Genomic DNA, 13,938 nt, shown 5'->3' with positions numbered 1-13,938 from the left:
TAAGTTTGATGATGGTTGCTTGTCCAGTGAAGAAACTGACTTTTTATTAATTTATTCATTTTATAAAGTATTTATTTCCATAGCATCTGGGTGATGCAACAGCAATTAAATTGCTGTACTCCCTAGACTGAGACAGCAGAATCTGGTGGAAAAGCAACCAGTCCCCCAGTCTAAGCTGCCTACATCTCAGCCAAAATGTCCACAAAGGCACTTCTTCAAGGAAGGTTGGGACTACTGACATCTTTCCCCATTTTGTGCCTTTGCTGGCAAGACCTGCAATTCTTGGTTTCTCTCTGATCATTGAAGTGGAAGTGACCATAAAGTTCTAAATCGTTTAATTTCATGACTACAGTAATAATCTCGCAAGGGAAAACATTTCTCAAAATAGTTTGAAATACATTTTTGAGGAACTATTCTCACAGGAAACATGCTACCAGCTTGAAGTTGCTTGCAATATTTGAGACTTACATTATGTTCAGATGCACAGTTTGGAGATGTATGCATCAGAAGAATGCTTGAGTCATTTATGAACTATGGGCCTGTTTTTCCCATGTATGTTTTTCTGTTTAGTCTGACAAAAATAATGATTTAGTAAGTAATGTTAATATTGGCTATTGTATCAATACAAAGTCAATAAGTTTTCTTTTGACATTTTGATAATGATAGTTTACAGTGTAAGATGATTTAAATTACAAAAGGTGGCATAATGAAAGCTAATATATTAACAGAAGTTAAATGCATCATTTGACTTGATTTTTTTCACTGTTATCAGTTTATATGTTACCCACAAAATTCAATGTAATTTTTCAAAAGAGAGAGATATGACCTAAAGGCAATTTAGGTAATCATAAAAGAATGAACTATATTTCACCAAATTACGATTTATTTTCCTCATTTGTACTATAGAAAGGATGGGGTTTTTTTCTTTTTTTTGAACCAAACAAACTTTTGTCCTCTTGCTGGAAAGCTTTCTAGCCAAATTCTGCTCTCAGTTACACTGGAATACTTGGCCTGTACTTTAAGCCTATAGTGTCAATTTAGGAAGTGTACAGATCACAACTCACGGAAACAGAGAGTCAATTACTTGGCAGGAAAGCTGCCAAAATAAACCACAATCCATCAGAAAAACATAGTCCCATTAATACAAATCGGGATGCGGGGGGCAAACTACATAAATGCGGTGCTTCGTGCAAGAGGGAAAGGATAAATTTACACAAAGCATCGCCTTAAGGTGAGGGCCTCAGCTGCGATTGTATCAGAAATCACTGGTCACAATGTTAATTTGCACGTACCAGAAAGAATGGCATTATCTCAAGGTAGTTTGGATATAAATAGTTGACCAGACAGTGACTCAGAAATACAAGACTTAAATAAAGATTGATGTGTGGAAAATATATTAATTGTTGCCTCTATTTGGATTTTGATAGCTTTTCTGGAGAGGCAGTTGGGGATTCTTTTTATTATTGTACTTTACCCTGCCCTACCTTGGCTGCACCTTCTCAAGAGGTGTAGGTACAGAATCTACTCCCTTGTTTTTAAAGATTTCAAAAACTATACAAATAGATATAAAACCTGTGTTCCTTGAAAAGCATTTGAAAAGCATTTCTATTACAATCACATCGATGGTTATATAGGTTCTCTGATCATAGTCTTACCCTTGTTCTCATCCAAAAGTTCTTTATTGTAATTTCAGACCTGCAAGAGTTAGGTATTATTAAAAATAGTGTGTCATTTGGTGACTCTGGACATTTGTGTTTTGTGGCTTGATGTTGTGATTTTCATAGATCTCCAAATGCTTTACAAACGAGACCAGTGTCGTCATCCCAGGTTTACAGATGGGGAAACTGAGGCACAGAGCAGTGACATGACTTGTCACAGAACGATCCTCCCAGCTTGGGTAGATAGACTCACGCTAGCAGGGCTTGATCTATTGTTAGCAGGGCTCAAGCTATCATGCTAAAAATAGTAGTGTGGACATTGCAGCTTAGGCTGGAGCTTGGGCTCTCAAACCCACCTGATTCCCAAGATTAGAGAGCTCAAGCTGCAACATCACACTGCTATTTTTAGCATGCCAGCCTGTGTATGGGATGGGAGGCCCGCATCTGCTGCAGTGTAGACTTACCGTAGCAGGTCAATAGCAGAGCTGGGAATAGAAATTAGGTCTCCTGAATCCCAGTTCAGCACTCTATCCACTAGGCCATACTATCTTAAATGATTGATTAAATGATGGTTTAAAAAGAGAAAAGTGTTTACATTTATTTATATCAGATACCTACTGGATCATGGACAGGATTTAAGAATTCTGGAGGGTAAAACTTTTGAGTATATAGTAAAGTTTACTTTCATGTGTAAATTTATAATTTGGTTAAGTTTCTTCAGAGTCTTTTTGTTCAGGATCATTCAGCCACACCTTGGTTTTGAACTTGTTTGAGCTTTTAAATTAAATTGAACCATCCTTTTTAGGAAATGATGGGCAATATTCTTATGTTTGTATCTTTTAAAATTATAGGCCAAATTATGGCTTCTCCAGTGTAAATGTTCAGGAAAGGAGAAAGTGCAAGAATCCTCTTTCCAACTGTAAAACACACAGAGGAATCTGCCATCATTTGACTGCTTGCACTCCAGGAGTGCAAGGGTTAGGTGAAGGCAGGCCAGTGCTGCCAGTTTTGGCTGCGAGGATTGCTTTTGGGTTATGGCACAGAATACACATTACTGATTATGCTTGAGGTAAATATACTTGCTATTTAAATTAGAGCTATCTCCAAATTCTTTGAAAGAAATCTCTGATCTGTTTATCTGGCTGTTATGCTTTGGAAATAAAGTGTAGTTTGACATATTCAACTATTCTATTTACCTTCTTTACATATGTAAATAAGATAACAGAAGTTAAAGATGGAAGAGACTATCAGATCTATCCATTGCCATTGCAGGATATAGCAGATGTATCAAATATTAAACTTATTCTTCACTTGATCTCAATCAAAAAGACCAATGTCTAGAGAACATTCACAGGAGGTGATTTCAATCAGTTGACTATACACCGCTATGATAATATATTATTTAATTGTAGGCTATAAAATAAGCATATGAGAATATAATATAATGAAAGACAAACATTGAAAATTAAGCCAGATATTTTTTATCCAGATGTACGTAAAGTACCAGCCCATCAAAAATTCCAGAATAAATAATATGTGGTACCGTCTATTAACTTTAAAGTGCTTTTATACATATGCTTTGATCCCAGATATTAAATATTACAAAAATGGAGACATATGGAAAATGGATAATAATATGAAATATTTCAGGTTTCAGAGTAACAGCCGTGTTAGTCTGTATTCGCAAAAAGAAAAGGAGTACTTGTGGCACCTTAGAGACTAACCAAGACCCAGTTGGCATACACCTACAGTAAATGTGAGGCATGGCAAGGGGAGCTAAAAGGAGGAGAACTTAATGCAGTTCAGGGCTGACCAGGAAGGAGAACAGAGGCAGCTACTCTTGATGGGAGAGGAGCCTGATTGCAGCCCAGAGCGGGAGCTAGCTTGCCAGCCGGGTATGCCCCTGCCAGAAGGGACAGCCAGGCCCAGGGGGAGCAGCTGAACATGTAGTGTTTTGAGACAAGCCCTGAATAGAAAAAGGGGTCCCACCAAAAGCTTGTTGGATTGACCCTGTTTTGAGTTGTGGTTTTTTTGGTTCCTGATTTGCTTTGGATTTTAACGTCCTGTAAAGGGTAGGACTGAAGTGTTCTTTGGCCACTACCTCAGACCTCCCACAGACAGCAATGTACTGACAGAAACCTGTACCTAGGGGTGGCAACCCTGGCACAGCCAGATATAGGTCTTTTTCCTTTATCTGGTAGAGTCCTGGATTAAATGAATCAATGATCTGCTCTGGTGTGACCGTTCCTATGTTTCACTCTTTTGTTTGTTAATATATTTTCAAGTATTTGGCTAGATTTTTGTTGATTTTGTACTCTTCCGCCAGTTCATTTTGCAATAATGGTTGTAAAAACAAGGGACAGTGAGGGTTTACTATAAACTACATTTGTACAAATCTTAATGGTAAATTCCTGTAAATATAGCTATAAATATTCAGCATTTGTCTGGCACTTTTGAAAGCTTTCCATAATGATAATGAAATAATTTATCAATGGCTAATTCTGCTGATTTCCTAGAAATCTTAATATTGTCAGCCAGATAATATTTTGTACCCAGCTTTGTTTCCCATTTAAAAAATTAAGAGGCCTGGTGCTGAAACATTAGGATTTTATTTTTAAAAGGTGAAAAATTAAGTTATGACACACTATACCTGCTAAGTAAAATTAAGTTATGACCAGAGGTTAAAGTAAGCCAGTACGCCCTGGTACGGCGTACCAGCAAGACCCGTACTGCGCCGTACTGCGACTGGCTTTCCTGGACGGCAATTTAAAGCCCTGGGATAGCGGTGGAAGGGCTCCAGTGGGGATTTAAAGGACCGGAGCAGTAGCGGCTGCCAGAGCCCCGAGCCCTTTAAATCCCCGCCTGAGCCCTGCTGCCCGAGCCCTGGGGTAGTCGCGGTGAGGCTCTGGCGGGCATTTAAAGGGCCCCGGGGCTCCAGCCGCTGCTACTGCCCAGGCCCTTTAAATCCCTGCTGGAGCCGTGCTGCCGAAGCCCTGGGGTAGCAGCAGCGGGGCTCCGGAGGGGATTTATAGGGCCGGGGCGGTAGCGGTGGCTGGAGCCCCGGGGCCCTTTAAATTCCCGACGAAGCCCGGCTGCCACTACCCTAGGGCTCGGGCAGCAGGGCTCAGGCAGGGATTTAAAGGGCTCGGAGCTCCAGCAGACGCTACCACAGAGGAGCCCCAGGCCCTTTAAAGCTCTGCCAGAGCCCAGAGCTCCAGGGTAGCGGTGGCAGCTGGGAGCCCTCCGGGCTCCTCAGTGATTTAAAGGGCCCAGGGCTCCACTGCGGTAGCAGCAGCTGGAGCCCTGGGCCCTTTAAATCGCCCCCAAGCTCCGGGGCTCCCAGCTGCCACTACCACAGTTGGAGCCCCAAGCCCTTTAAATCAAGATTTAAAGGGCCCAGGGATTTAAGGCCCTGCCTCTTCCGGTTCAGGCCACACCTCTTCCAGTTGAGGCCACGCCCCCTACTCAGGACTCCGGCATACCGGTAAGTCCTTTAATTTACTTTCACCCCTGGTTATGACACACTGTAAAGGCTATCTTACACTCATAATTGCTTTGTAGTGGTGTGCACTAGGTATCTGGACCGAAAAAGCCAATTTTGATAAGGGATTACCAGCCAATCTGTTTGATTTCACCCAAAAATAATTAACATATTATAAATTACAAAGACGAATGTGTATGGTTACTCATGAAAAGCTAGTTTATAGAAATCTTCTTATAAATATTTAGACAATAAAGTTCAACAAAGTGCACATTATAATAATGTGTCTGTTAACAAAGCCTTCTTTTCAAAGTAAAACTTCATGCACTTAGCATACCAAGAAAGTCAGCTATCTGATAATGACTGCTTCAGAGTACTATATCTAGTTGCTATTATTAACCGTTTTATCTAAATGCTTTGAGAACTAAATTATAAAAATAACACTTACTGTCTGAAGCATGCATGATAGGAAAACGCAGCCAAAAGAACAAACATGATTTTGGAGGTGAAACACATTTATTAGTATTTATTAGTAGTTTTACAAAACAGCAAGTTACATTTTATTCTGATTAAACCAAATTTGTTTATTGTGCATGATCTCTAGCTCGGAGCAGAAAAAATGCTTGTCTCTATCAGCATCTGGGCTGGAAAATGAGCAAACTTCTACCTTAAATATACACTGAAAAGAGAAAATAAATTTGAAAATAATGGTCAATCATGGAGACCTTCATTAGGAACTTTAAAGAAAAAATATATACTTCTAGTTAACAGATGGAACTAAACTCTGAACTCACTTATACTGTGCAACTCCCCCAAGTGCAAAGGAATGGAGGCAAAATTTGGACTGTTTTCAATGTTATAAGCAGGGTTTGGATTTTACTCAAATTAGAGACCTTGCTATTTTTCCATTCTCCAGGACTCTCCTAAGGCATCAGCAATGAGGAAATTATTTCATTTAGGATAAAGTTGTACATGAATTTCATTAAGATTAAGATATGTGGGGCTGGTAGCAATACCTATTATTATAACTTTGCCAAGATTCGTACAAGGAGCTTGTGGGTGGGGACTGGGACTGAAGGCTGATTACAAGGAGGGAAACTGGGACTAACTGGGCAAGTAGACTGGGCCTGAGAGCTGGGGAGGAACACAATACAGACTGAGAGTCTGTAGGAGTGGGGAGACTGGGACTGGCTGGTCAGGAAGGGGAGGCAGATCTGATGAGGAATCCTAGTGAGGGGGACCAACCCTGGGACTGGCTGGGCAAAGAGATTGGTTGCAGGGGATGAGACAGAAGAGTCTCCCCACTAGGTTATATTCCCATCCAGAGCCTGGAATGGAATCCTAAGGGAACCTCTTGCCTGCAGAGCCCTATTGTATTAAATTTGGTCTTGATGTGGGGGTGGAGGGTGGATTTGGCCTTATGTGAATAAAATAAAAGTAACCCTGAGCTAAACAAGACAGTTCAGACAGTCTATCAGCTGCCTGACCTCTGGGCAGTCCCAGGGGTAATTTCATGTCCCTGAGATAGCCAGCAGTGGTTCCAGAAAAGAAGCCAGCCAACGAACTAGCCATAAATATGTGCTGCATTTCTGCCTGGAAAATCCATCCTAGAGATTGATAGCTGGCTATTACAGCTTCCAAACATGCCCCATAGTGGCCACAGATTTTGGGTTCATTGCTGGATCAGATGGAAAGCAAGGACTAACAGGAATGAATTAAAGATGCAAACAAAAGAGAGGAGACATTACTAAGAGTCAAACCTTGTTTAATTGAATTGATTCATAGAGAGAACAATGTGAGACCAAATCCTGCTTCCACTTCAGCTCCATTGATTTCATTGGTGCTGCTCTTGCATAGCTGAGAGCAGAATTTGGACCCTGATCTATTTCAAATTTTCAAAGATTAATACACAAAATAATTCTTGGATTAAACACACAATTTCCAGTACAGGTTGAACCTCTCTAATCCGGCACTCCCTGGTCCAGCAACATCCATGATCCAGCATAAGCTCCAACTCCGTGGGTCCTCTGGGATAGGTGCTCTGGGGCTAGAGCACACTTAGGGAAAAATTAGTGGAAGCGGAGCATCCACCGGCGCTAAGCTCCCCTCTCTACCCTCCTCTCCCTGCACCTCTCGCGCGCCGGCAACCCCACGCTTACCATCTCCTCCTCCTCCCTCCCAGCACTTCCAGAGCTCCGCGAACAGCTGATTCGCGGCGTTCAAGCTCTGGGAGGAAGTGGGAGGACCTGGGGCTGGCAGCTGGAGGGTCACGCTGGCTGCAAAGCCTAGGGGTGCTGCAGCGCACACACACCCCTGCACCCCTACATCCTGCACCTATGGAGACCCACTGGCACTCTGCATTGACCTCCTGTGGTTCGGCGAATTCTTTGGTTCGGCACCAGTCGGGTCCCGAGGGTGCTGGACTAGAGAGGTTCAACCTGTAGTAATACAGCTCTACTCCAATATAACGCTGTCCTTGGGAGCCAAAAAATCTTACCGTGTTATAGGTGAAACCGCATTATATCGAACTTGCTTTGATCCACCGGAGCGCCCCCCCCCCCCCAAAGCACTGCTTTACCGCGTTATATCTGAATTCATGTTATATCGGGGTAGAGGTGTATTTCCTATAGAAGTAGGTTATGCTTCAGGAATTTGATTATAATGAAGTGGTTGAACAACACTCTTCTAGAAAAAGAAATAAGTACAAATATGAACTCTTCCTGTACGATTCAGAGCTCTTAGTAGCCTATTCTGACACAAATAGAGAGAAGACAAAATATCTTCAGTAAGGCAGATGACAGTATCACTTCCAGTCAGGAGAATTGGTGTTTTGTGTTTGGTTTTTTTACAGCCTGTGCCATTTAACAAAAACAAGGAATAGAAATTTAATAACTAATATAATATAGTCTGTGACATAGATTAGTGTACTGTGTCATTTTGATTTTGCCTGTGCATAGCATCTGCTTGTGGGTAATATGAAATACTCCACTAAATTCTGTTTAGTTAATAGCAGTATACATTTGAGATAGTTCACAGAAGTCAAAGGAGTTAGTCTAGTTTTATGCTGGTGTAACTGAGGCCTTGTTTACATGTTAAAATGGAACTATTAATGACAACAGTTAACATTTGCTGCTGAACTGGTGCTAAACATGGTTTAAATGTAGACAAGGACAAACTGTATTCATCTCCATTTCAGCTAAACGTTGTTAAACCCTACTTTTAGATGTTTGCTGAGATTTGTTTTTTTCCAGAGTGTTTAGGCTATTCCAGCAGCATAAATAGGGCAGAAGTAGCTCCTGGGGAATAATTGAGGCAGAGGGGACTTCTTCAGGTGGCCTAGCGCTGCAAGAATAGTCCTATACTGCCTCCCTCGCAATCCGGAGTCTAGTCTTGTTACCCAGGGTTTTCAGAACCTTTGCTTTTTGAAAGCCAGTTATGTGGTGTTTTGTTTTATTAATTTAGGGTGGCTGAATGCACATAATATGATTGCAATTAGCTTGATTCCGTTCTGGGGTATACACACCCCAGGGCAATAGTCTAACTTACATTATGGGTCGAAGTGGCAGCCAGATGGCCTGAGAATACAGGAGGCACAAAAATGTGTTGAAGCCACCTTTGTCCCCCATCCCTGTTCCTGTATGGCTGCAGCCGAGAACTGGTCTCAGATATCAGATATTAAATAGTGTTCAGACAGTAGGTTTTTTCAGTTCCACCTGTAGTACTGGGCTTGGGGGGTGGTGTGCATGTTCATATATGAGAATTGGGAAAACAGAAGAATGTCTGTGTGATGGTAATATAAAATGAAGTAAACCCCCTCTGTCTTATTCCAAAAGTTCACGTGTATAGGAGGGTCAATATGATAAGCCTGTTTTCACATCTGTAAATCTTTTTGTTGTCCTTATTTTCAGCCTGGCCTCTGTTTTTGTGTGCCCAACTTGGTATACACAAGTGATAGAATTTGCATAAAACCCACTGGGTTTCGTGTGTGAATTATATCACAGACACAAAGAGGAGCTAGTACTTATGTATATGTATGTGCATAGGTCTTCTGATATGGCTGTGTGTGCACAAATAAAAGCCACTTTTGCAAATTTGGTCCTTTGTGTCTATTAAACTAAAGCAAGCAAACTGTAATGAAAACCAAACATGAACTATCTTCCAACTAGTTTGCACATGTAGTGTATTGTCACAAAAACAAATACCACGGTCTGCGGTTGGTGAATGTCTTTTAAACAAATAAATAGGCACTTAGAACGATAGCCATATAAAAATGAGATTAGTTAAAAAACCTACATCTCTGCTTTATTTGTGTACTTACAATTACTTTTAACATGCTTTTTTTGGATGTGACATACTGGTAAGAATGTGTGTAGTCATGAATTTGACAGTGCTGCTATAATAGGCAGGATAAGGAAGGGGCCAGCAGTGGATCGTAAGGCAAAGGGGATTATAAATCTAATAAAAAGTTGATAAGAAGCCTCCTTTTAGGGGTCTGTGTTGAACTCTTAGTGAAGACCCAGGAGGTCTCTCTGGTGATAACTATGCTTGAGAGAGGCAGACAGCAGTTTAGAATTCATTTTAATAGCACAAATCTTTAAACTAAAAGTGGACTTGTCCTTTGACTTGACCTGTTTTGCTAATCCCTGTGCGAACCAAATCTTACAGAGTTATTTTTTCCAACTGAAGCAAGAGGCTAAATGTTAATACAGTTTGGCTAGAAGTTTGCACTGAATTAGATGACATCATTCTTCCCATGGCAGCTCCCTAGCTAGATGACCATTTCATCAGGTTGGACGATCAGTGAATCTGCTTTCTGATTATTTATTTTTAATCCACAACAGTAGACAAATCTATTTACAATCTTTAGACACTCTGTTGCAAATGATCACTTAAAAATATTCACAGTAATTTAATACTCGCAGAAGTTGCTGGACTCACAGGACGGTAGAATAAAAGCCCCTCCGGTTGTTAACAGAAAAGGTGCAGCACAGGCGTTGGTCATTCAGACTTCTCTATTAGAAAAAAGGAATCCCTTTGCCCATTCAGTCCTTGGTTTCTGACGAGTCTGCCGACAAAAGGCCCCATTACTGCCAAATATCTTTAAAGGGGCACCGTCATCAAAATTTGGACAAAATTCACATTTGTAAAAACTAACTTCCATGAAACCAGAGATTACTAGTAGTATTTCTACAATGTTTTAAATCATTAACAAATAAACATCACCTTGAAGTGTTTGAAACATGAACACTGCAGCACTAACAACCTGAAAGTAAAACTGAATATACATAAAGGTTAACTGACATTACTGCATTTCACTAGCCAATCTAAGAGAAATTCAGGAAGTAAATAAAGAACCGAAATAAGAAGTAAATTGAATTTTTAAAATTCTTAACTTTAAGGGTTGCATTGTTACTATAATTAATGACTGTGTTTATTTATAACAGATGTTTTAAGTTGAAAATGTCTAATACATGGTAGAAATCTGAATTTTGCTTTTCTTATTAATTTAATAAAACAGTGCATTTCTAGATTTACTGTAGACTGTTAGTTTATAACATTAGTGAAGATAAAGCATTGGTTGTTTTATTTACCGCAACTTTACTCTCATTTTACATTGGTGCTACTCCAAAGTATGTTACAATCCAATGGAGTTACTCCAGCATAAAACATAAAAACCGTAGAATTAGGCCCACTTAATTTAGGAGCAGAACCAGACCATGGGCCTATCTTGTGCTTGGAACTATTTGATTAATTTTCCCTATTCTGCATATGTCTTATGTGTTTTGAAACTTTAAAATAAAACCTGTAAATTTTAAGCGGTAACTGCATTTCACATTGCTTGTATGTAAGGGGTATAAAACAGTTTAACACATAAAAGATCATAGGGTTAGCAAGTATATTCCAGCTCAGCGCTAATTCATTGTTACATTGCACAATCCCATCAGTGGAAACTATTGGAGTTTAAAAACTAAGAGTCAAATTCTAATAGATATTTAGGTTCCTTAAGGTGCAGATAGGGCCCAACTGGGATTTTCAAAAGCACCTAACTTCCATCAAAATCAATGGGAATTAGGCACCTAGATGGGATTTAAAATCCCAGTAAGTGTTTATTCTTCACTTCAGATGCCTAAACACCTTTACATATCTGGCCTGAATATACTTGTGTCAGGAGATTTCCATGAACTGAGTCTCACAGCAAGAGTCTTTATTGTTAAAATGACTTCTCCTGATTTTATTCTGCATCCAGAGGAAAAGTCTTGGATTAAGTACTTGAAATGATTTTCCCTTCTTTCCTGTTATTCATCCCAACCTCACTCATTCCACCTTGTATCATTTTTAAGAGTCTTGCTCAGTATTGTTGCTTGTTTTACAGAAAAACAGAAATGTTTTGTGTCCAAGTGGGACATCAGATATTATTGTCCAGTATTACTATAATCACAATAACAAATACAAATGACACAGATGGGACTTTAAAGGTTACCATAAAACTGATCCAAAGTGAACAATACTACCAAAAAAAATCACGCTGCAGTACACAATAAAGATGCTCCCTTCACACAGAAGTGTTTTGACCGAAATCCAGTATTACTGTTTTACACATCTTTGTAATTGTATAACCAATATACCACGTTGTAAAAGTGCCACTTTTTAAACTATTCTTAAAACACGACCATTTGATGAGAATTGTACCTTGCAAATATTAATTTTTGGATTTAAAAATACCAGAAAGTCTGCAAGTCATTTTCCCTCGAACAATGTGTCCTTTATGCACTCTCTGCTTTTTAACTTTTTCCTTACCTCCCAAATACTCTAGTATGCAAATAAATAGAGACATGTGAAAGACGTTGTAATGCAGGAAAAAATGCTATTTTAATGGAAAGTATAATTACCTAATTGTTATACTCATCAGGTGCATAATGGTAATTTACTAAGTCGTTAATACTGAATAGCGATGGAGAACAAGAATCAAGATTTAATCTCATTTACATTTCATTTTGTACACACAGTTTTTCTTTTCAAGTATACTCTGATTTATAAGTGGTTCTTTTCTCTTTTCCCTTTCTGTAGTTATTCGAGATTACCGTGCCGCTGTCTCATGGCCCTAAACCTGTAACAGTAAGTTTTGCTAATCATACGTCCTGCCGATGCATGTCTAAGCTGGATGTTTACAGACAAGTTCATTCAATCATTAGACGCTCCTTACCAGCCACGCAACCACAGTAAGTATATGAATAGCATATTTCCTTATGCCTTATCATAAAGCCTGTACAATAGTTTACTATTTGTTGTGGTAATTCAGACAATAGAACTTGGTTAATTGTGAATAGTAATATGCATTTCCCTCAAGAACAGCTTTAGGAAATATACTAGTAAGGAAAATATATCGTACTTCATTGTTTTACCTGGGAGGAACCCTATTAGTGGTGTTAGCAGAGTACATTTAAGCAATGATGTAATCTAGGGGGCTGAACTCACTGTCACTAAAATCAAAGGGCGTTTTGCCATTGACTTCCATGGGAGGAGGATTGCAATGCAGTGTTGTAGTGCAGCTTTTGATTTTTAAATAAAACTAGTATATAAAATGACTATATATGATCAAATCATAAAGTACCACACAGTTAGGGTTATGACTAGTCCCTAATCAGCCAAATCATGGACTTGCTTATTCATTTTAATAATCATTATAATTTTCTTTACAAAGCATCAAGCTGCAAAAGCAGTCAGGTTGCCGAACAACAGTCAAAACTATTTTTCATTCATTAGTATCAGAACAATCTACCTCATTGAAATTACAGACATGGTAGGTAAACAAAAACAAAACAATAAATTGCACTCACTTTTTTCTCAGGAAAAAAAAAGAGGAGGACTTGTGGCACCTTAGAGACTAACAAATGTATTTGAGCATAAGCTTTCGTGAGCTACAGCTCACTTCATCGGCAAACTCCCACTGATTCCAGTGAGCGTTTGTCTACGTGTAGACTGAGCATGGACCTCAGAATTTAACAGAATACAGTTATTGTACCTGAAAACAGTGGTACCATGCTGAACAACTCCAGAAATTATTTGAACCATAAAAGGAATATAAAATAAATATTTAAGAAAAATTAAATATAGACAGAACATGAAAAATAAGGCACCCATTTAACATAGCTCTATAAGTACCAGTCAACATTTCTATTACAACCTCTGGTTGTCTACATTCCTTTGCTGTGATGCCTACAAAAAAAATGCCTACAAAAAATTGACAGTGGTTAGGCTGCTGGCATGCTGAGACCACAGCCCATCATGCTGAACAATATTATCTCATTGTTTACTTGTGTCCCCCAACTGGCTGTATCCATCTGTCATCTCTTGCTTATACTTAGATCATAAGCTCTTTGAGGCAGGGACTAGTCTGGTCCATGACTGAGGCTCCTGGGTGCTATGAGAATACAAATAATAAATTATAAGATTCGTGGAGTATAAGGCCAGGAGGGAACACTGAGATCATCTAGTCTGACCTCCTGCGTAACACAGGCCCTTGGACTTCCTGTTTGTATGTTTTTCTAAAAGATTATGCTCTAGTTCAATCTTGAATTAAAAATTGCCAGTGATGGAGAATCCACCACAATGCTTGGTAAATTGTCCCAATGACTGATTACCCTCTCTGTTAAAAATGTTGCATGTTATTTCCAGTCTGAATTTGTCTAGCTTCAACTTCCACCCATTGGATCTTGTTATACCTTTCTCTGCTAGATTGAAGAGCCCTCTATTATCAAATTTCTGTTCCCTATGTAGGTACTTACAGACTATGAGCAA

At 39.5% G+C, this 13,938-nt stretch overlaps 1 protein-coding gene across 6 annotated transcripts in view; it reads left to right on the top strand.

The window, feature by feature from the left end:
* VEGFC (vascular endothelial growth factor C) overlaps positions 1-13,938 on the top strand; it is a 134,107-nt gene that overhangs the window by 107,044 nt on the left and 13,125 nt on the right. For all 6 annotated transcript variants that reach the window (XM_037897567.2, XM_043546016.1, XM_037897571.2 and 3 more), the window contains one exon: positions 12,208-12,359. In XM_037897567.2, the coding sequence (XP_037753495.1) occupies positions 12,208-12,359 (152 nt within the window). The remainder of the gene's footprint in view (positions 1-12,207; positions 12,360-13,938) is intronic.

The sequence above is a fragment of the Chelonia mydas genome, chromosome 4 (assembly GCF_015237465.2).
Source record: "Chelonia mydas isolate rCheMyd1 chromosome 4, rCheMyd1.pri.v2, whole genome shotgun sequence".
Lineage (NCBI taxonomy): Eukaryota > Metazoa > Chordata > Testudines > Cheloniidae > Chelonia > Chelonia mydas.
Note: the sequence above shows the minus strand (reverse complement) of the source record. Positions and strands in the feature narration are given on the sequence as shown.